General features: G+C 42.8%; 1 protein-coding gene across 1 annotated transcript in view; it reads right to left on the bottom strand.

The window, feature by feature from the left end:
• RHAG (Rh associated glycoprotein) overlaps positions 1 to 23,653 on the bottom strand; it is a 193,267-nt gene that overhangs the window by 93,467 nt on the left and 76,147 nt on the right. The window contains exon 4 of the mRNA XM_086926205.1: positions 9,592 to 9,739. Within this exon, the coding sequence (XP_086782331.1) occupies positions 9,592 to 9,739 (148 nt within the window). The remainder of the gene's footprint in view (positions 1 to 9,591; positions 9,740 to 23,653) is intronic.

Raw genomic sequence — 23,653 nt, 5'->3', positions numbered from 1 at the left:
TAAATTTCCTGAAAAATTTGAAATAGATAAGGCTCACATAATTCCTTCATATCGAAACCCTCAGCACTGCAAACCACGACAAATGATCTTTAAGGTTCTTCGTCACCATCACTTGGTCTTAATCAGAAAGGCAGCACGAGAAATTCCTTTGTTGATGGTTAGTGGAAATAAGATCTTTATTCATCAAGATGATGCCAAAGAATCTGTTGCAATTCGCAAAGAATTTTCTGCTTTCCGTCCTCATCTTCGACGTTTTGGATTCAAGTATGGACTTTTTGACTCTCGACGATGCATATCTGGAAGGATAATTTCTCTAAATCTTTTCATCGTCCTGAAGATTTGAGATTTTTTATTGAACAACAATGTCAGTATTCAATGGATACTCATGACTCCAATATTTGAGTTATAACAGTTCTGTCTTTTCTGACAGGATACTAAGACTTTTGTTTGTTGGGCTTCAGTGGTTCCGGCCATACTTGTAAACCGTGTGTGCGTTTCACATTTTACATTTGTGTATTCAGTTTGTCGTTTTGCCCATGTCTTTTCTTTTTTCTATCCTTTGGTCTGTTTTAGAGCTACTTTTTTCTCTTCTTTTTTCTCCTCCGATATCTTCTCTGCTTTTCTTTTACTTACACCTTTCGTCTGGGTCTCATTTCTTATACTTTTCTACCATGGCTAATGCTCATAAACTGAAAGTAGTGTCATTAAATGTCAAAGGATTGTGTCATCCAGTTAATCGTACAAAAATTCTAGATTATTTAGGAAGGTGTAACGCTGATATTTTATTTTATTCAGGAGACTCACATTGATGACAACATTTTAGGTTATATGAAAAAGAAATGGGTTGATATCATTGTCTCCTCTCATGCTTCTGGCAAGAGAAATGGTGTGGCTATTCAGTTTGCAAAACGATTACACTGTCAAATTATGAACAAAAATTCTGATACTGATGGTAGATATAGATAAGCAAAAGTTAAAATTCATTATACACTCTTATTTTTATTAAATGTTTATGGTCCCACTGCAGATGACCCTACATTCTGGTCCACTCTTGCTACAGAGGTCTTAAAGGTTGGAAATGTTCCTCTAATTGTTGGGGGGGATTTTAATATAATTTCTGATCTTTTAATGAATAGACTTTCTCGTACTAAATTTCACCCCTCCAAAATGTATTTTGCATTCAAAGTTTCTCTACAAACCACTAAATTAGTAGATATATGGAGATTAGATTTCCCCCAGACAAAAGTTTTACTTTTTTCTCCAACCCTTATAGCTCCCATTCTCGAATTAATTGTTTATTAATTTCTAGACACTTAATTAATTCTGTCACAGATCCTCAAATTGGTAACATTGATATCTCTGACCACGTCTCGGTTTCATTACTTTTGAATTTAGAATCCACATATATTAAGCAATCTAGGTGGCGAATGAACACTGGTATTGTATTAAATGAAAAGAACAAACCAAAACTTTTATCAGCCATTAAAGATTATTTTTCATTTAATCAAAAAGGTTCTACCTCTTTAATTAACAGATGGGATGCATTTAAAGCTTACATTAGGGGGGGTTACGATTTCCATTATGGCACATGAAAACATAACTTTCAATGCATCCATTAAAGATTTAAAAAAACAAATTGCGAATCATGATAGACTTTTAATTACCTCTAATGATCCCAAACATAGGTTTACGCTCCAAAAATTGCAATATGAATTTAAATCCATCCTTAGTAAGAGAGCAGGCATTCAAATTTCTAATGCTAAAGCCATATTTAGCCTTAACACCAATCAATCTGGCCGACTAATTATTTACGCATAAAAAAGGACAAAACTCAAATCACTTCTATCCATAGCTCTCATGGAAGAATTGCTTTTTTTCAAAATGATATTGTTAATGAATTTTTGAAGTTTTATTCTACGTTATATAACAAACCTGATTTTTATAATGAATCCTTAATTGACTCCTTTTTAACTTCCTGTGATTTACCCAAGATTTCCCAATCTGATAAAAATGGACTTGACTCTCCCATCTCTAAAGATGAAATTGTATTGGCCATTAAATCCCTTAAAAAACAAATTTCCTGGTCCTGATGGGATTCCAGCAGAATTTTATAAAGAATTTCAATCTTATTATTTCAACTTTTTACATTTTTTGGGTCCACAGTTACGAGTACGGGTTCATTCACAGAAGCTTTAATAATTGTACTTCCAGATAAAGATCCCACTCTTGTCTCTAACTATCGCCCTATATCTTTGATTAATCAAGACTGTAAATGATATGCAAAAATTCTCACTACTAGGTTAGGACCTATTTTTAATTCAGTTATCTATCCAGATCAATCTGGTTTTATGAAAAATGTATTTTCTGCTAATAACACCAGAACTTTACTTGACGTTATTGAACAAAGTTCTACTTTAAAACTCCCCTCAGGTATTCTGGCCTTAGATGCTGAGAAAGCTTTTGATAAGATTCATTGGCAATTTTTATTTCATACGTTACCCTCTTTTAAATTTGGAGATTCTTTTATACATATGATTTCAGCTCTATATTCTGCTCCCACTGCTCGTTTATCAATGGACACATTTCACATCAGTTTTCTCTTTTCAGAGTTACGAGGCAAGGATGTCCACTTTCTCCTCTTTTATTTTTAATTGGCATCGAACCTTTCCTCTCTTCAATTAGAAAATGTGATGAGATTAAAGGAATCACTATTAAGAATGCTCTTGTTAAATCCCTAGCATATGCAGATGATGTGCTTTTATTTATTAGTGACCCTGTGTCCTCTTTTCCACCTTTATTTCATACTAGCAGCCCGTCCCGACGTTGTCCGGGTATGAATTGCTGCCGGCCAGTAATATATTGTTTTGTAGGTTTTCGTTTTGATAGCATTTCTTATCTGTGACAGGCCTGTGAAACGCTCCGATTCACAGTGCACTGCTGATGCACTTAAGAGTGCGCGTTCAGTAGTTTGTGAACTCGAGTTTCCCTACTTTATTTTTCCTTGCAATATTATATAGCGTGAACTCGACAACATGGCATGAGCACAATTTACATTACAGATGAACACATTCATTTGTGGTAGGCACGGGGAGACAAAGCAATTTGCCTGGAATCACAGGATGTTGAGCTGATGCCGAAATTCAAACGTAGCTCCCCAGCTATAAAGTTTGCAATTCTAGAACTTGTGGCAGAAGGTGTGTCTAAAAGTGTATGTCGGTGCTGGCCAACAATGAGAGAGACCTGTGCATTTTTCAAATCGGTGGTGACAAAATATGAGTATGTTGCTGGAGATGTGGGCCGCCGTGGCACCAATGTACTTACCGGGGGAGGGTAAACACCCATTATTCCGCAACTTTCTTTCCGTATACCATCACTCTGCATACTTTCATTATGAAAGTACCATGACTCCGCAATGCCATTATAATGCATGGCATTACATTTTATATGCTTTTACCACGCATACATTTACAACGAAATCCGTTGTAAATGCATGAATGGTAAAAGCATGTTTTTTTAATGTTTGGATAAGGTAAGTATGGGTATAGGGTATATGTTTTGGGGTGTTTGGGTATTTTAAGGGTTCAGATATAGTTTTGGGTTATGGGGTACAGGGGTAGTTTTAGGGTTTAGGGATAGGTATGGGTTTTGGGGTACAGGGGTATTTTTAGTGTTCAGGGCTAAGTTTGGGTTTTGGAGTATAGGGGTATTTTTAGGGTTCAGGGGGTAGGTTTGGGTTTTGGGGTACAGGGGTATTTTAAGGGTTAAGGGCTAGGTTTGGGTTTTGGGGTACAGGGGTATTTTACGGTTTAGGGCTAGATTTGGGTTTTGGGGTACAGGGGTATTTTAGGTTTCAGGGGTAGGTTTGGGTTTTGGGGTACAGGGTTATTTTTGGGGTTCAGGGCTAGGTTTGGGTTTTGGGGTACAGGGGTATTTTTAGGGTTCAGGGGTAGGTTTGGGTTTTGGGGTACAGGGGTAATTTAAGGGTTCAGGTAAGCACCATGACTCCGCAATGCCATTATAATGCATGGCATTACATTTTATATGCTTTTACCACGCATACATTTACAACGAAATCCGTTGTAAATGCATGAATGGTAAAAGCATGTTTTTTTTAATGTTTGGATAAGGTAAGTATGGGTATAGTGTATATGTTTTGGGGTAATGAGGTATATGTTTTGGGGTGTTTGGGTATTTTAAGGGTTCAGATATAGTTTTGGGTTATGGGGTACAGGGGTAGTTTTAGGGTTTAGGGATAGGTATGGGTTTTGGGGTACAGGGGTATTTTTAGGGTTCAGGGCTAGGTTTGGGTTTTGGAGTATAGGGGTATTTTTAGGGTTCAGGGGGTAGGTTTGGGTTTGGGGTACAGGGGTATTTTTAGGGTTCAGGGGGTAGGTTTGGGTTTGGGGTACAGGGGTATTTTACGGTTTAGGGCTAGATTTGGGTTTTGGGGTACAGGGGTATTTTTGGTTTCAGGGGTAGGTTTGGGTTTTGGGGTACAGGGTTATTTTTGTGGTTCAGGGCTAGGTTTGGGTTTTGGGGTACAGGGGTATTTTTAGGGTTCAGGGGTAGGTTTGGGTTTTGGGGTACAGGGGTAATTTAAGGGTGCGGGGCTAGATTTGGGTTTTGGGGTACAGGGGTATTTTAGGGTTAAGGGGTAGGTTTGGGGTTTGGAGTACAGGGGTATTTTTAGGGTTCAAGGCTAGGTTTGGTTTTGGGGTACAGGGGTATTTTTAGGGTTCCAGGGCTAGGTTTGGGTTTTGGGTACTGGGGTACTTTTAGGGTTTAGGGATAGGTTTGGCTTGTGGGGTGCAGGGTAGATTTATAAGGTTAAGATGGGTTAGTGTTTAAGGGTGTTGGGGTATTTTAAGGTGTAAGGGCGGGTTATGATTATGGGGTTCAGGGGTATTTAAAGGGAGCAGGGTGGCCCCCCGAGCTGGAATGTACAGAACCTGGGGGGAAAAAATGAAATATTGGGCACAACGCTCACTTTATTTCTTCCATAATCCTGCACCCGCACATGCCCCAAGCACACGCCCACAGCACAAGATATGAGACATGGCATGAAGGGCGGAACGTACCACACGCCTCTAGCATTTGTCACGCCCCCGGCACACACCCACAGCACAACACAGACACGCCCACAAGGGACTACTTTGCTGGAACGGTTCTTTTACCTTTTAAATGTATACCGGTCATGACACAGAAGATGACCCTCACCAATCACTGTATGCCTTTAAAATACAGCCACACAATGATTGGCCACATAGGGAAACTACCTCCCCCCGCTGTTTATGGATTAGAGGCATACCACCTGGCACGCAAACCCAATCCCAAGGCTGCTCTCATGTTGTTTCCTAGTAAACAACATGAAAGATGCACTCAGATTGTCTTTGTCTATGTACCGGTTCTTGTTGAGCGCATATATCACCCTAGGGTCTCACAGCGCTTTTGCCGAGACTCATAAACAGACAAGAAGGATGACTGGAAAGAGAAGGTAGATTTAAAATAGCCCAGTCTTAAGGGACCTACAGAATGTCATGTGGTCAATCTCAGTGTGAAGGTAGAGTGGCAGGGAGTTCCAAAGAGTAGAAGCTAGTTTTGAATATGATCTGCTGCCGTTCTTGACTATACGAACCTTCGGGATTGTTAATAGATGTTTATTAGCAGAACAAAGAGTTCTTGCTGGCTTTTTCAGTTTGTTAGCCAGGTAATGAGGACCCTGTCCGTTGAGAGTTTTGTGGACAAGACAGCAGAATTTAAAATTAATCCGCTTCTTGAATGGCAGCCAATGGAGAGCTTTCAGGCTGGGTGCAGAGGCGGAACGAGGGGAAAAGGTTTAAAACCAGTCTAACAGCTGTATTCTGCCGAACCTGGAGCTTGTTAGAATCTCTTCGTTTATGGACACATATAGGGTGTTCCCATAATCCAGATGGCAGATGATTAAGCTAGATCAATGGCATACGGGAAGGTCGTCTGACCCATTTAAAGATTTTGCGGAGGGCATGCATTAGCCCGTAGCAGGTACGCGCTACATGATTGACATGGTCACACATGGAAAGTTGATCGTCAATCATTACGCCAAGGTTGCGGGCTGTTACCTTGGGAAGAGGGCAAGTACCCAAGGTAGAAGGCCACCAAACGTTTGTCCGTAGCACCTGGGCATTGCCAAAAAGAACAATTTCTGTTTTATGTTAATTTAGCTAGAGGTTGTTAGTTAACATCCAGTTGTTTATATCCAGCATGCATTGCCTGAATCTATGTTTAGTATCAGCAACGTCAGGTCAGAGAATAATTAACAACTGTGTATCATCGATGTACGACAGTGTGTCGAAGCGGTGGTCCTTGATAACTTTGGCCAGAGGGGATACATATAAGTTGAAGAGCGTAGGGCTCAAAATAGATCCCTGTTGATGGATTGGCTCTTGGATGTAAAAGCACTGATTTGAACTCTGGAGATCACTCAGGTAACACCTGAACCAAGCCAATGCAGGCCTCCCACAGACACTTCAATAGGATGGAGTGGGAGATGGTGATGAAGGCAGCCGACAGGTCCAAAATGACCAAGATGGCGGATTTTTGATTGTCCAGAGTGAGTCTATTGTTATCCACCACTTCTAGTAGGGCTGTTTGGGTACTATGGAAGGACCGAAATTCTGAGTGAGAAGGATCTAACACTTTATTATTTTCTTGGTGTTTGATTAATTGCCGTTTATCTGTGACTCCAGGATTTTACCGAACAGGGGAAGTAGGGAGATTGGTCGATAATTGTTTGGCAGTTCAGGATCTGAGGTGGGTTTCTTTAGGATGGGTCTAACTATAGCCTCCTTCCACCTAGTGGGTACAGAGGAATGTAGTAATGAGAGGTTAAATGTCTGGTTAGGTTGGGAAGAATAGCTACAGTGATTTTTGATAGAACCTGGGTGGAAACTGGGTCAGTGGGAGAACCAAATTTCACCCTTTTATGTGACAGGGTGACTTCTTCCAATGAGAATTCTGAGAATTTGTTAAGGGTCGAAGCCATCAAGGAACAATTATCATCTAATCTCTGATTTGGCGATTGAGCGGTAGTTTGAGGAAACTGGCTGTAGATACGTTCAATTTTATCAACAAAGAAAGTAGATAGAGAGTCAACCCACTCCTGTGAAGCTAATTGTGGGGGCTGAATAGAACCAGAATTTGTAAACTCTTTCAAAATCTTAAACCATTCTTTATGGGTATTGGAAGTTTTATAATTATTTTTCCCCAGGTGAAAAAAAATTGCTGAGGCAATATGGTCTAGATAACACCTGCTTAAAAGTTTATAATCATTTTGATCAATGAGGCTTTTTGAGTGTCTCCATTTACGTTCAGCCTTCCTGGCCGCTAATTTGCCTATTTTCAAATCAGGAGTGAACTATGGTGAAGATTTGTGAAAGCGTTTAACTTTTTTCTTTGGGGCAATTTTATCAAGGGCCTGACAGATAGCGCCTTCTCGCAGATTGCCTGCATCATTAGGGTGGTTAGAATTAGACAGTGGGGGAGTGATGAAATGTACGGAAAAAGATTCCAGATGAATTTTATTCCAGGGCCTATGCCTTATGGGTTCTGTTACAGAGTCTTTTTGGCAGGTAGATGTGATAGTTGTATTGAATTTCAACAGGTAGTGGTCAGACCAGAGAACAGGCAGAGGTGGGTCCACCTTTCTTTTGGGAGCATTTGTAAATAAAAGATCTAGGGTGTTGCCAGCTGTGTGGGTGTGACCTTTCACTGTTTGTTTGAGCCCTAAAGTGCTTAAGCTGGAAATGAAATCGATTGATTGTGATTCATTGGAGAGATCAATATGATAATTAAAATCCCCCAGTAACAGAAAATTGTCAGCAGTCAGAACATGTGGTGCGATCATCTCCGTGAGATGACTAGGGAAGTGGGCTTTACTGCCTGGGGGCAGTAGAGTATAGCACCCATCCAATATCCCTTAGATAAGCTGTTAATTTTAAGGATCCAAATCTCTGCCCAGTCTGCACTAATAGAATCAATTATAGTAAGTTTGATGTTAGCTCTAAATGCGATGGCTAGACCCCGCCCCTCTTCTCATTCCTATCCACTCTACTCAACTGGTAGTCGTGGGAGGAGGCTAGGGAAATGTTAGCAGTAGAGGACTCATGGAGCCAGGTTTCCGTGATGAAGAAGAGATCTGGTTTCTCAAAATCAAGTAGAGTCTGGATTTCTAAGGAATGCTTAGGGAGGGATTGAGCGTTACAATATAACCCTGTAATGTTGTTGGAGTTAAACGTTGAGTCGTTATTATCTAACCTGTTGTAGCTCGTTTGATTAGGGTATAGGCCATCATGGCTCCCTATGGTGTGCATTGTGTGGGAAGAATTGATATTTTGCTCAGAGGGAGGAAATCTGTTAAAGGAATGGTGCTCCTGACTTGAATATTGTAGGTTAGCCATGTATGTAGAGATCGCCAGGTGGATGTAGATAATAAAGCTAAGGTATAATTGGGAACAGGCAGCGAGGCAGGCGGCAGGCGAAGGCCAGGCGCGAAAGGGCATAGAGAAGCTTGCCTTTGGCACGCCGCTGCGCGAGTCAGCAGCATGCGTCCGCTGCGCGCCTCACCTGCACGCCTCAGCTGCTTGCAGCCGTTGCGCGCGTCCACTGCACATCCAGACTGCATGCCTCCTAATCAGCCGGTGGGAGTGGCGGGAGAGATCAGCAACAATTAGAATGCTGACCTCTAAAATGTTGCCAGAGGAAGGAGTAACAGTACCTCGTCCCACCGCTCAAACAGCACATGCTAAGGCGGACCGGGGGCAGTACAAAGCAGCTGACAGTTGTGCAAATTAGCAAATGGACGAAAATGGCAGTAAGTTAAATGAATAAAGTAAATTAAATGTTTAAAATAAGTTTTCAAGATAGGACAGAATATAAGCAATTTTAAAACAATGCGCCGAAGAGTAGGCGTCTAACCTTCCTGGTGTTACTGAGAGCTCTTACTGAGAGATTGGTAGGAGCAGGGAAAACAAATGCTTTAAAGGAGACCCTGGGCCTGTGGCTGTAATCCACCGACCCCTTAACATTGCACAGGTTAGAGAAACCTACAGTGTGCATGTCAGGCTGGCCGCAGTAAACCACCAGTCCAGCCTGACATGCGCACTTCACTTCTAGCCCTCCGAGACATTCCTGCTGTAATCAAGCCTCCCTCCACCCTCAAGCAGTAAGTTACCTAACTGGCAATGCCATTTAGAGAAGCAGCATAAGACTCACTTTAATGTTTAAGTTAAAGTTTGTGGGAGCTCATGGAGCAGCGAGTCAATGTCCCTGCGCCCTAAGGAAGGAACCGCCCCGTCCCCGATGGACCCCATCGCCTTGAAACCCTTATAAGTGATATGTCCGCACTTTATAATTATGAAGTTAATAATAATATTCTATTCTATTTGCTATTTCTAGAGTACACTTTCAACTTGGGGCTTCTCGTTGGCAAATGTGAATCCCCTCTTAGAAGCATAAGTGTTGTTCAATGAAGCTATTAGTCCACAAATTGCAAACCAACTTTGTATCAAATTAAAATCAATTTTTTTTTTCTTCAGAGTTGCTTGTAGCACTTACCAATCATGGCAAATAAATCAGAGTGATACACAGAGCCTTCATTCTCATGTCCATCTTTTAGGGCTGGACGATACAAAACACGTGCTGCGGCTAAACCGAAGTAGGCTCCAAAGGCGTGGATGATCATAGAAGCGCCGACGTCAAACGCCTGAGGGAAAGAGACATTGTCTTAATACAATCATTTTTGTGAGTGCATTTGTGCATATCTGCTTTTCTGAGCGCACATTAAAAATTAGAATCTGGGAAACACTAAAGAAACCAGAGAACTAGTGAAAACATTAGTTTTGCACTTCTTTAACTTAAACTTTATACAGGTTACCAGGTGAATTGCTTACCACCAGATTCAGTTGGAATTGATTTAATGGACAGGTCAACATTTAGGGCCTGGTTACGAGTTTCAAGTGTGGCAGCGGCCCGCCATGTCAGAGCCCTGCTGCCATACTACCAAACTCGGCCGCACACTGCCCGCCAGAATATTAGTTCATTCGTGTCTGGCAGGCAGTGCTTTGAAGTTCCCACGGCGGTGCCACTCAAAGGCTCACATCTGAGCCTTAGAAAGCCACTGCAAAGGGAGCACCAATGTACTTTGCTACACGGCATGGAGTGTGCAGTCAATGGCGGGCAGGAGCAGGGGGTGATAACTGACAGGAGGGAACATCATGTGCCCCTCTGCATGCATCCCCTGGCCCAGGGGCAACAGGGACCCCGTAGGGCCCCCTTAGTTTCCTCATCGCCATGAAGAGGAGGGCAGTGAGGAAACTCGTAATATGCTTGGTGATGCTGCAGTGGCACCACCAGTATATTGTGGCCTCACACTGCTGCAACACCACCAAGGGATCACGGATCCCCGGCGGCTACGTCAATCCTTTGGTGGTCTGAACGCCAAATTTGTAATAGGGCGGTTGGACTGCTGTAGTCTAATAAGTCGCTTGGTGATAAAGAGACCTCCTATTTTACTTTTCTCTTCGGCCAATGCACACACTTCTTGTTGAATTGTATTTGCAAATCATTTATTAGATAAATACCCATGAGTGGGGTTCATTTATCAGTTAAAGACCTCAGAGTTGGGTCCATAACTGATTTGCAAAGATAAATCTGTTCCTGTGGGACATATCGTGTCGGGGTGTCTCACAAAGACTAGGCTGTGGTTTGGGGTACAACTGCAAGCTCCATTTGATGTTTTGCCAAATGAGAGACATTTATTTAAATATTCTGCATCTATCCCTTGAGTGGATATTGTTTACTTTTTTTTAAGTTTCCCATTTGGGAATGCAAATGGAGAGGCAGAGGTGTGCTTTTGATCTGGTCCAAAATCCCTGCATAAAAAGCCAGTCACCGGGGCCACAAATTGTGACCTGCCTCATTAATATTCATTAGGTAAGTCATTTTGCTACCACATAATAGTGCAGAGGTCACATTAAAAATTGCAGCCCTATTCACAAACCAGTTAGAGTACAATTTTCACAATCTAGATTTGCATTTGGGAATCATATATCAGGTCCATGGTGCATAACTACTATGGCATATGTCGGGGGCTTATAACAAGTACAGCTGGTTTGTAAATGTATCCATGAAGCTGAATAATGGATGGGTGGAATCTTTTGTGGTAGCAGATACATTAAATGCAAATACAAAAATTATTAAATGCTTGGAAGATGGTTTTCACCAAAGAAACTACAAAGACATTACATTTTAATATTAAATCAGTCATACCAATTACATACCATCTTTATATCTTACGTATAAAAGACTGCAAAGCAATTGAAATTCTCATGCCCTGCTTCTCATGAGCATCTTTTCAAATATTGCAGGCCTCACATTTTCATCTTCATAAACAAAAATAACACATAATAACCCACATATTTTACAGGTACTTCCCCCTTTCTAAAACTCAGTAAAAACCTCAGACTTCAGAGACCACAGGACTGCTGTCTACTCCCTAAAAGATACCTTACACTTTACAAATGGTTTCTGGCTGAAACGCGTTGTCAGTAATCTTTTAATCATGTGCCACCACTGGACCAATCTCAGTTCCATGTAACTTTGATGAGAGGAGCAAAAAGCCCCTTTGCAGACTCCTTTTCCTTGCAAATATCTAGCACTCACAATGTGTGCATTCCAATTCTCAATGCTCTTCGAAACATTACATTTTTGTGCAGCACTGTCTCCAAAACAAACCATACCCCAAACATCTAGACTGATTTAAAGGTATACAGTGGACCCCAACAAAACACCAGTCTCAATTACTTCATAGACCTACTTTAAGTTCAGCAAGGAAGATACCATCTCTTAGGATGGCACGTACCATAACAGGGCTAGAGCTTCACAAAGAATATATTAGTCAGAACAACACACATCAATCCAGCATAGCACAGAAACACCATATATAGGCACAGGCCCTCCTTGTGCCCATCCAAACGTCACACTCAGCCAGGGGTAGGCTTCCCCCCATGGGATTGTGCGCAGTACCTGGCTTCAGGCAAGGCCCTTTGTCCAAACCCTCGCACAGCTGTGCACAGCAGTGAGTTGGCTGCCCACAGATTGGGTGCTTACGGGGGAGGTTGGTTGCAGGGCCTGGTCGCAGGCCAGAAGTTCCACCCCAGAGGGGTGGAGTGTGGTAATAATATCTTACTTTAATGAAGGTTAAAGCGATATTATAATTAGGTATGGCAATCATTTCTTACTATAAAGAAATTCACTGGAAAAAAAAGGTTAAAGTAATTGTATGCTTAGCTGAACATGTCCGTTAAAACGGAATATCATGAGTCAGGGAGGAACACGGCAACGGGTTAGACCTTGGTCGTGGGTGTAGGGAATAGTCTCCTGTGTATGTTTAAGAGGACAACAATTTGAGACTTCCTGGGACTCCCCCATCCCGGCTCCTGTCTTTGTTAAAAATGAATCACCTTACTTTTGCTTTTCTTTGATTTCCCCTGAATTTCATCAAACTGTGAAAACATCCACACAGATTTACAAGCCCCTTGCGCCGCTTTTACGTCACTTTTCCCACGTTAAAAGTGACGCAAAAGTGGCGCAAGGGGCTTGTAAATCTGCCCCATCGAGTGCAGCGTATGGGCGTCGTTTCAGATGCCCGACCCGGTTCTGCAAATCTGGCCGTGGTTTCCTACAGCACAAATTATTTTGTATAAATGGCACTTTGAGTCTGCTAAATTTGGAGCAAAAGCTTGCAATAGCGCTTTTCTGTGCCAGTAAGACGTTTACCATTTGTAAAAGCGCTGTAGTGCATTGTGAAAACCCCTTTTGTGGTCACAGACCCTCACATTTTGTGATTGGCAGTGTTTGCAACTGCAAAAGGACTTTGAACATTAGTTCCTAGGTCTAAATCGGAGGAATATGCATGCTTTCTTTCGTATATCCATTACTCTTACGTCTGTAGAAAAGAATTGTTCTTACTTGCCACTAGATGGCAGTGTTCTCCTTAGTTAAAACACGAAATAGGAAATTATGACATACAACTGATTTCAGCATCCCGCCTCCCCCGACCACGCCCTCCGCCTGCACCGCTTCCCCGCGTTTGAGATGTGTAGATTTCATAGATATAGCATGGAATTTCTCCTGAGTTAATGCATGAACTTTTGATGGCACACGTTTCTGCTCAGTGTTTCTGACTTGTGCCGTCTTCATTTGATGCATTATCTCATCTAATTTCTGGGTAATATTAATAGCCGTTATACACATCAGATGCCCAGACACTGAGCGCTGAGCCAGAGCAGCTTTTCATGCTAGGGAACATGTTTGTTAACAAGTATATACATATACTTATATACATATTGCTATTTTGAAAATGTTTACCATTTGTAATACAAGCTTATTTACAAATATACATATTGTGTTCCATTTAAAATAGGTTTTGCTGTGAATTAATTTAAATACATTTCTCAATGTTCAATATGGTTGCGTAAACTAAAATAGAATGCATTTTCGTTCCGTTTCATCCTACTGAGAAACGTATAAACAACACATATGGTTGTACCAATGATTAAATTCATCTCGACACAATAGGGTCAAAAGTGTGTAGGGCCGATTCAGAAAGGTATTTTTATCGCTTGATGTATATGTACAGCTAAAAATGCCTCTATGTACACTCACCAGAAGTTCTCAAAAGGATACCTGGCAGAGTTAAATTACTTTACTGCTCTAGATTTCTTTACCACAAGTACAAAGAACTGTGCAGAAATAAATATGAATGGAAAAGACTGAGGTTACAAAGTGTAGATTGTCTTATAAATGTGTGAATGTCCACTAACACATACGTTTGTTGGCATTCTCAGATTAAAATATGACCCTTTCACCACCTACGGTCAGAGATTTACTCCAGCCTAGGAGTAGGTGTCCATCCCAGGATGAGGGCATAGAGGAATAACTTTGTTCAGGGGAAAATGTTTGCCCAAAGAAAAAAATATAAAAAGGTCTACAGTTGTTTAGTGAGTTCTATTTCCCTGATAATAAGTCAGTGTTATGTAGGATCACGTACAGTGCAATTGGAAAGCTGGAGAGATGTCACATGATAGTTCCAACAGTAAGCCTAGATATTTTGTGCCTAGCACTGCGTTCTAGGTACAATACTGGAACTGTATGTGGTATGTTGGGATGAGAAGTCTTGTACATGTCTCTGGAGAGAGTGCTACCCCTACCTTAAGCTGTTCCCCAGGCAAGTCACTTAAACGCTACTCTATGGTTTCTAGATCCTACCTCAGTGAGCATGACAATCATGCATGTCCACTGAGGGTCTCCCTGTTTACACAGATTGAGACCTTAGAGCTTGGCTTTGAGGTCGAGGGGCATGCCTAGTGCACCCCTATTGCCCAAAGAGTGACTACTGCCCTCTCTACCCAGGGTGTGGTAGACTGAGAGTGGTGGCAGCAATACATCTATAGTCATGAGGGATGAGTTACTAGCAACCCTACTTATCAAGTCTGTGCAGTCTCCCGCTTGCCCGGGTCCTGTTGCCTTTATCTACCTGATGTGTGTTTGAGAGCCAGTGGGTGCACTGGGAAAGGATGGTGAGTTGAACAATTGTGTGTAATGTGAACGTTCTGGTGGACATCCCAGCTCCCTCGTGCCCCTCCCAATTCCTTGGAGTGGGCTGGGGTAGACACTCAGCTCTTACCTGGGTTTAGCTGTACTAACTCTGTTAAGAGGACCCTTCCCAGTGGGCAGAGCCTACAGTTCTGGAGTAAATTAAAATTCCTCTTTAGGGAATAGCACTGGCTGGTAAAAGCGAAGATAGTAGGTCATGCTTTGCATGCTTTGGCCCGCAGTGAACACCCTTAAATATACTTTGTGATTGGAAGTGCATTCAGGATTGAAAAGTACAGACCCTCTTATTGGATCAACCTTTTAATCAGAGGTGATAAAAGTCTGACCTTAGCAGTTAGTTGTTCTTCAAGACTGGTCTATGAGTCTGAAGAGGCAAATCATACCGGGTCCTTAGAAGGATTCCAGCTGCAACTTGCGGTGTGAAGACAAGATAACAAGTTTGCTCACTGCATCTGGAACTTGAGGAAGTTTTCTCTATGACTGATGAATTCTGCTGCAAAGGAATATGCCAGTTTGACAAGGAGAAAGGACATCAGTAGCATCCGGGAGAGGATCAGCTGGTTTTGTGAGGTTTGTAGAGCTGGCGCCAAGGGAGATGGAGACAGCGATGGGGAAGCTTGATCCCAATCCATGAAGGTGAGATCACTTTGCCCAGACCCCTCCTTTGCTCTATGGGAGCCTGTGTGGCACTTTCAGTTACAAGCAGTGGCTGGGAAATAGAGTCCAGTGGAAAAGCCCCCCCCCCCCACCTCTCGTTTTGTGATATCTGGAAGTTTTAGAGTGAACTGGCACTCTGTATAGCCAATACCATCCTACAGCCTCCCAGGGCTACTACTGGCAAGTGGGACTCCAGTAAACTGTGATAGGACATCGGTCAGCTGTGATCTGCTGACCGAGGCCACTAGAGCAGTGTTCTCAATCATGTTGGGGGGGCACTTCTGTTTCTTTAGGTGGGGGGTTATGGGGCTGATCAAGAACCTATGACTTCACATCATATGCTGAAACGGTAAGCTTTCAATACAAAGATTGGTATCGGTTCTAATTACTGCTTTTAAGGTGTGTAAAGCTACACAGAGATATTTGCAAATTGAGGGGGTCTCGTATTATACTCCCACATCTGTCTCTGTCTAATTGTTGGCTGTTTTTTGGTCATGAAGCTGGTATTTCTAAATCACATGCAAGTCTACCAAATTCAAACATTGAATAAATAAACACCATGCAGCAATGTTTACACTCAGTTATAAGATAGCACTTTATGCACTCGATTTGATTTTATGGTATTCTTTTGTTTTATCGTATTTTCTCATGGGACTGAATCCATTGCTATATAGATCTTAGATTGATAATGTTAAGACGTGATAGAACTTTGTTTGAAACTGTATAATTTTTACATGTTGCCGGATGGAACTACGGGGATATGTATCCTAACCACCAATTATGTTCACTTTCAGATTCCCCTGATGAAGTGCGCTAGACGCACTAAATGCATTGGGAACTTGTTGGAATACTGCTTTGTTTCTATGGATTAACCCTTTTGATGAACTAAAAATGAACATTCGCTATGAACATTATAAACTAAAAATTTGAATAATAAAGCTGAACAAAAGCTTTGCAACATTACTTAAGAACTTTTGGCTTTCAATGATTTAAGCGCTTGCGCGCATTTCCGCAGTGCCTTGAGGGCCGCCCTTGAGACTCAAGGACGCCATAAGTCAAAATAAACCTTTTGCCAGGCCTAAATCTCCCTTTCTGAAACATATAAGTCACCCATAGGATAGGCCCTAAAAAGCCCTTAGGGCAGAGTGCAGTGTATTAAAAACATTGGGCATATATTCTTAAGTTTAACTTTTTCTGGTAGTAAAAAACTCCTAAATTTGTTTTTCACTACTGGGAGACCTACCTCTCTCATAGGTTAACATCGGGTTACCTTATTACATGTAATAAGTTATAACTTTTCATAGGGAGCAGGAAGGAGAGTCATGATTGCTGTCTAGGGAAATGTGATTTAAAACCCTTTTTAATGGAAAGTTGGGTTTTAAGGCACAATTCTGAAAATTGCGGTTTTAGAAAGTTGGCCTTTTGTTGTCTTTCTTAATTGGTGTCTTCAGCCGATATCCTGGGTTACATGACTAGATGAAGTTGGCAGTTGGTCTTTATGTATTCCTTCCAGATAGTATCATAAAGGATTGTCTGTATGTTGGCAAGATGAGCCATCTTTGACTTGATAGGGAGGCTGAGCTGTCACCTACCACGCTTTGACTTCATAGGCACAGGCACAGCTCACACACAAAGGACTTCACACTAGCCTATTGTGTCCCCAGACAGACTGGGATCAGGACAGGGAGGCAGGAAATTCCAGACGCCTCCGTAAAGGAAAACTCCAGAAGCTTCTCCAACTTCAAACTGGGCACCAGGTATAAATATTCAACTTTCAGAACCAACTTTTCAGGGCATGTCTGGGCCTGTGGATGCTACAGAAAGGACTACCTGCTGCCCTGCTGCTTGAGGGCACTGCTTACAGAGAAGGAATACTAGACTTGCACCCATCATCCCAGGCTAAATTTACCTACTCTTAGAGCAACAGGGATATATCAAGCTCCAGAGGCTTCCCTGCATCTGACACCTGGCCTGCTGCCTGGCCCTGCAATTAGGCCTGCAACTGGAATTGCCTGAGCCATGTTAACCTCTGTTGGAGTGAGTTCCTGATCCCCAAGAGGTGCCCCTCAGGTCCTGGGCCCTTGGTGTGTGCTCTTCACAACTGGGAACTGGCTTGTTCACACCAAGATCGTACTGCCTTTACCGAACACCAGCGTGAAGCTCTTGTGAACACAAATCATTACACTACAGTGATGGCCATCGACTAACAGCAACATGAGATCGTCACTCTGCGCTCTAACATCAACAGCCTGCAATGCGTACAGACAATAAGGACTGTCTATAACACTCAATAGGATCTTGTGATCAAGTAACAACAGTCCGTGACACCCAGCCTGCTTTTTGCACTACAACGACGACCATCTGTGGAGCTCTCCCTGCTCCTCGCGGCCTCCTCCAATCATGAACTGAACTCTTCATGCTAGTTTTTTTAAGTAACTTTTTCAGCTAGACTAACCTGGTCCCTCTATCCAGCCCGTGCTGCATCATGAACTTGTGACTTTTACCCGGTCTCACATGGCCAGATAACATGAGTGTTGCTTTGTGCTTTTAGGCTCTAGACTTACCTGAGATCTTTAAAATTGCTTATCTCTTGCTCTACTGATTGGATATTGGTGCTTTGATGTCAAATTATTTATTACGGTTTACTCTATTTTCCTAAATGTATGTGGGATTTTTAATGTGGTGTATTTTCAGTTTATTACTCTTTGAAGAACTGCATAAATACTTTACACATTGCCTCTAAGATAAGTCCAGGGCCGGACTGGGAACCAATAGCAGCCGTGGCAAATTTGCCAGACTGGCCCCCACCAACTGGGTGGGGCAAGCGTGAAGCACAACTGCTTAACAATACCAACCCCCAGCACTGCTGCTTTTGTTACTGGGGACTGATATTGCAGCGTCGCTGCTAAACCGGCCTCCAGCAACCAAACCAGCACCCACTGCTCCAAAACCGACCCCCACCGCTCCAAAAATGGCCCTCACCCATCCACTCTCCCGAGCAAATTCCCAATGCCAACTACAGCCAGTTCGGCCATGAATATTACATAGAACCGCCAACCTATTGACCTTATTTCCTACTTTCTGCAGCACTATAAACTCTAATTGGCTTCCAGTTATATCCTTCCTCCTCTACTATAATTAGCATTCTGGGTCTGTCCCAGATATTTTACAGTTCTAGCCTTGACGTAAACCCAGCATCACTCCTGGATGGCAATTCCATGCATTTACTTCTCTGTTAGTTTAGGTTATCTTATTTGCAATTCATCCCACCAATCATCACAGTTATAGCACTGTTAAGGCACACTCTACCTGCATGCCCTTCATGTGGATCTGGAAGACCAACAATCAGAATAGAGCATCCATAATTTGATAGTGGCTGCTGGTTTGTTGGTTCTCGGTCATATGTGGCTTATAGTGAGTTTTAGTAGTGTTAAGATTCAAAACTGTTTGTTAGTTATTGTGAAATGAGTTTAATCTAGGAAGATATCTGTGTTTTTTCCACATATGGGTGGTTGAGCCAAAGGAATTTCTGTTTTTCTCTAGATTGAGGGTATCAATCGTTCTTTTCTTCTGCAGCTTTTATACAGTTATCACAAACATGGTCCATGCCTTATGATACAATGTTGTGCACATTATATATTGTCTGAGGCCATCAGGCGCATACTTCACAATATGAATATTCTGGTACTCGAACACTCAATTTGTTGAATAACAGTTGCTACTTATGTGGAATATTGGAGAACAGGGTAGAGGGGCCTGGTTGTGCCGCTTGGGGTGCGCGTGGACGTGCGCTTGCATGCGGGATTTGCATCTTGGCCCTTTGGTTCCTTATAAAGGAGCTTTTAAACCTCACCACCCCTTACCTCCCGTAACGAGTCTAGACTCTAGACTCGTTATTAATTGGATTTCATTTGTTAAGTTAGTTCTCCAATCACAGGCCCATCCGCTTCATCCCTCCCTTTATTTTGGAAATGTGGAAACTGAAAGCGAAGTGCTTCTATTAAAACGGGGTAAATAGTTGTACAATTCAGCATGACTACACTCACCTGCAGAAAGGGGGCCGGGGGGGCTAGTTAGAAACAATAACATTTTGTGCCACGCTCTTTTTCGGTCTTTGACTCATGACTCGTCTCTGCCTCATTGACCTCTCGCACGCGCATTTAGCGCGAGCCCAGCCCCAATGCGCATGATCTTCAAATCCAGACCCCACCCTAGTAAGGGGTGAACTACACCTAGTTTGCCAGCCGGAGGCCGCACGCAGACACGGGTGCCAGGCGGAGGAGGAGACATCTCTACGCTGCCTACGCCATGGATCTGGTGAGTAGCAGCAGGTGGTGCATTCATTTAATAAATTATACATGGAATACTGCCAGCGTTATGTACACACAGCAGCACATATAGCATTAATTATGGAGCAGATAGAATTAGCTGCTACTGACTCGGGTTGCGATGTCACCAGGGCTAGGGGCAGGTCAAAATTAATTACAAACCGGCCCCCTGGCACAAAACCGGCCCCCTGACACAAAACCGGCCCCGCCCCATCCAGCCTACCGGGGATTGCCCGGTGCCCAGACTTACCATTCCGGCTCTGGCTAAGTCTGGTGTCTTTAGTGCCAAGTTACAAGAGGGATAAGCACAGGTTACTTTGGGTTTGCTTGTGGTTTCAATCTGACATAAATTGTGGTTGCTGCTTGTGAAGGATTCTCCTCAACCAATACCCCAATTTCCTACATTAGTTTTCAGCGGCGAGAAGTGCTGTGCAGTGCCATACAGTGACTTTGTATAACAATAAAATCCCATATAAAATGTTTGATAACAATTCAAGGTTTTTTTTTTATTCTTTTGTATTGGCTCTTTTTGCTTTTTCCAAATTTACTCTCAATCTTCCTGACTGTATGTGACCATACCTTCAGAAATGGAATTCAAGCTCATCAACTTAGAAAGCTACACTGTGGTTGACTTCAAGCACTCCTGTAAGGATAGGAGACTTCCAACCAAAAAGTGTTCCAAAAGGTTGGAGATTCAGAAGTCTCTGAGGGCCCTGGGCAGAGGTTCATCAGTAACTGGCAACAGCCGATGACCATGTGAATGACGATATGGAAGGGCAAGGAGAGGACCTGAGTGTAGGCCTGGAATATAGCATACCAGGTAGGGGGATATCTTGTCTCCAGGATTGGAGATCCCACCCAGAGCTGAATTCAATGTGTCCTCCCACAGCCTGCTCCAGAGGAGCTGGCAGACATGAGGGCTGAGAAGGAGTTTAAGTGGCAATGAACAGACTCAAATTGGCCGCAGAGAAGGTGAAGGCCGAGGGTGAGAGATCTTAGGCACAATAGAAACAGGCCATGACAGAAAGGAGAATGGCCAATGAGGTGAATCTGAGAGTTCTGGACATCAGAGCTAAGAAAATATAGTCCAGCAAAAATGGTGGCAGCATCCAGGCAGTGGCTGAGGGCGACAGGCAAGTCCACATACCTAAAATTACAGTGCCCACCTGTGTGGTATAGGATGATAATGAGTAGAGTATTGGTAGAGGTTTTTTGCTTACGAGGTAGTCCTCGATATACACAGGTCCCAGAAAAGTTTTGCTAGGGGTTACTCTGGAAACACATGCTTTTATTGGGGAGGGATATCTTACTTACACTGGAGGTAGGGAACCAGATCGAGTATATCCCCATAAAAGCCATCCTTGTTTTCCAAATTTGGACTCACCGCAGAGATGTACAGTGTTAGATTAAGGGATGGCTAAAAGAGGCAAAAACAGTCTTGGCTGGATTTTCTTGAGTATGCCATCAAAGCACTGAATAGTTGGTAATTTTACTCGGTGGTTTAATCTAATACTGAGAGATCACATGTTCAGTATCTGTTTTAAAGTGCTGCGCCAGCACCTCATTCATAGTAAGCTCACTGATCCCGTGGGCTTGCAAAGGAGGCAAACCTCTGGGTCAGCACCAGAGTGTTAAACAGTTATCTTGAGGGGGATCACCAGAAGGGTGGTCAGGGGATCCACCAGAAGAATGAGAGAGAGAAACCTAAAACTCAGTCATTCTCTAAAGGCCTTAAGAATGATTCCCAAAGGAATAGCAACCAGTCCCAATCTAAAGCAAAGAAGAAGGGGCTATTTGAAAAATAGATAGGGGGATTGTCCCCAAATGTACTGAGTGCTGCAAAGATGGGAACTCCAAGGAAGACCCCATATGTCCCAAAAGGGAACAGCCCCTGATCGGTGGACAGACACCTGGGTTGGCTAGTGTAGTGCTTGGGGAGGAAGTGGTCTCAGTTAGAATGGGAGAGAGAGCAGAGTTTACCTTAGTATCCCTATGGGATAGAGAGGTGGTGGCAAAAGCAACTACGTCTTCTAATACTTCTAAGTATAGGCAGTGGGTCACCATCAATGGGCGAAGGATGGAGGCTTTCAGAGACAGAGGAGCCACTATGTCTACTGTGAGCGGTCATCTGATGTCCTTGGAGCAGGCCATCCCTAATTCCACCAGGTTATAGTCACAGACAACAGCGAGAGTCAATACCCAGTGGCTCTTGTTCCCTATGAGTGGGTGGTGGTCTTGGGTTCTCTAAACATAGGTGTGCGCCCTGCAGTATCTGTAGATTGTCTATTGGGCAACAACCTGGCACACACTATCAGGATGGAAGTGGAGCTCAGGTCACACCTGGAGATGTTAGGTTTGCTTGAATGGGTATGTATGACTGTAGGACAAGGTCCATGGCTGCCCATGATTGGAGTCAAGGAAGCCTGGAAGAAAGGCCCAGCAACTACCAAGAAGAATAAGGGCAAGGGCTTTGGGAAACAAGCCTTTGATGCTCCTTTAGTATCGGCCTAAAGGCATCTGAGGAGGATACCCCTGATCTTATGGGAGCGATCATTGCTGCCCTCGGGGCCCTGCCTGAGCTTCCTGGATGACAAGTTGTGGGTGGGTCCACAAGGGAGGAATTCTACAAGGCGCATGAAGAGTGCCTTGCTCTAGAGGGTTCAAGTCAGCAAGCTGAGACCCAGGCAGTAGGTGATAGTTCTGGTGATCACCTTATCTATTGGGAGAATGGCCTCCTGTATATTGAGACTAAGGTCCTTGGACATGGGGCAACCCATGTGCTGGTAGTCTCCCATTTGTGCAGGGCTTTCCTATGGGAGTTGGTTCATGATATAACCCTGGCAGGACATCTGGGGCAGAACAATACATTTGCCAGGCTTTCTCCCCACTTCCATTGGCCCAAGATGAAGACAGCCTCAGATATACTCTGTAGATCTGGTCCCTCCTGCCAACCCAGCGTGACAACAGGGCAGAAGTGGAAGGATCCCCTGGTTCATTAGAATATCCATTAATATGCCAAGTAATTTTCTGACCCAGCAAATGCAATAGTCTATACCTGGGCATCTTAAACAGCCTCCTGTCTAAAAGTAGAGTTTTAGAGTACTCAGCGGTTCACCTGATTTTTGGGCTTAGGAGGCAGGCACACCACAACTCAGAACACAGACATGTGCTGGATTGAAGGCCAAAGGAGAAGAGGATTTTGTTTAATTCTCTGTGCTACGTCCATCAAATATAGTCCCGGGTAGTGGGCAATCTATTTGCGGAAACAGTTACCAATGTCACTTCCTTTTTTGTTCATTTTTTTAAAATCAAAATCTGGTTCTTACTAAACTCCATAAATCTGGAAGTGAATGTACAGATTTAAATTTTTAGCAGCCAAATATTGGCATTCTCTGCTTTATTCAGTAAAAGAGAAGACACCTCATATGGTTTATTAGGAAAGCACTGAAAAACTATGCTTTTTTAATAATCCAGAGATAAAGCTGTACAGTTATTTTTGTGCTACAGCTCAAGGACTCTCTTTCCGAGTATCAGTTTGCGTGTTATAAGAGATGATAACATAACATAACATAAGATATTGACATCTTTATCAGTTGCTGCTTTCCCTACATCCTCCCATTTGGGAACATGATGTGAATTCCTTCTTTTTCTAGGCATGGGCATTCATATGTTAGAAAAACTTTGATAATGCAATTTTTTTATTTTTCTTTATTTTTTTTCGCCGCAGGGAAACATTTTCTATATGGATAAACCCTTCACTATACAGATCCGTGATACTTTGTGCTATTCTATACCATGCCCAAAGCAATTTACACCAGCCCTTGAGTGTATGAACGGTCATGTGTTTTGATTGGTCACAAGGAATGCCATGTATTTAAACCCCCATTCCTAATAATTTGCTTGCATTTAGTCCATCATAATATTACACAATTGTGGAATAATATTACATAAGAACAAATGTACATTGGCAAGGCCACATTTTGTCAGTTGACTATACTGAGAGAAAGAAGTGCAGA

Source organism: Lissotriton vulgaris, chromosome 6 (assembly GCF_964263255.1).
Source record: "Lissotriton vulgaris chromosome 6, aLisVul1.2, whole genome shotgun sequence".
In the NCBI taxonomy this organism is placed as follows: Eukaryota; Metazoa; Chordata; class Amphibia; order Caudata; family Salamandridae; genus Lissotriton; species Lissotriton vulgaris.
Note: the sequence above shows the minus strand (reverse complement) of the source record. Positions and strands in the feature narration are given on the sequence as shown.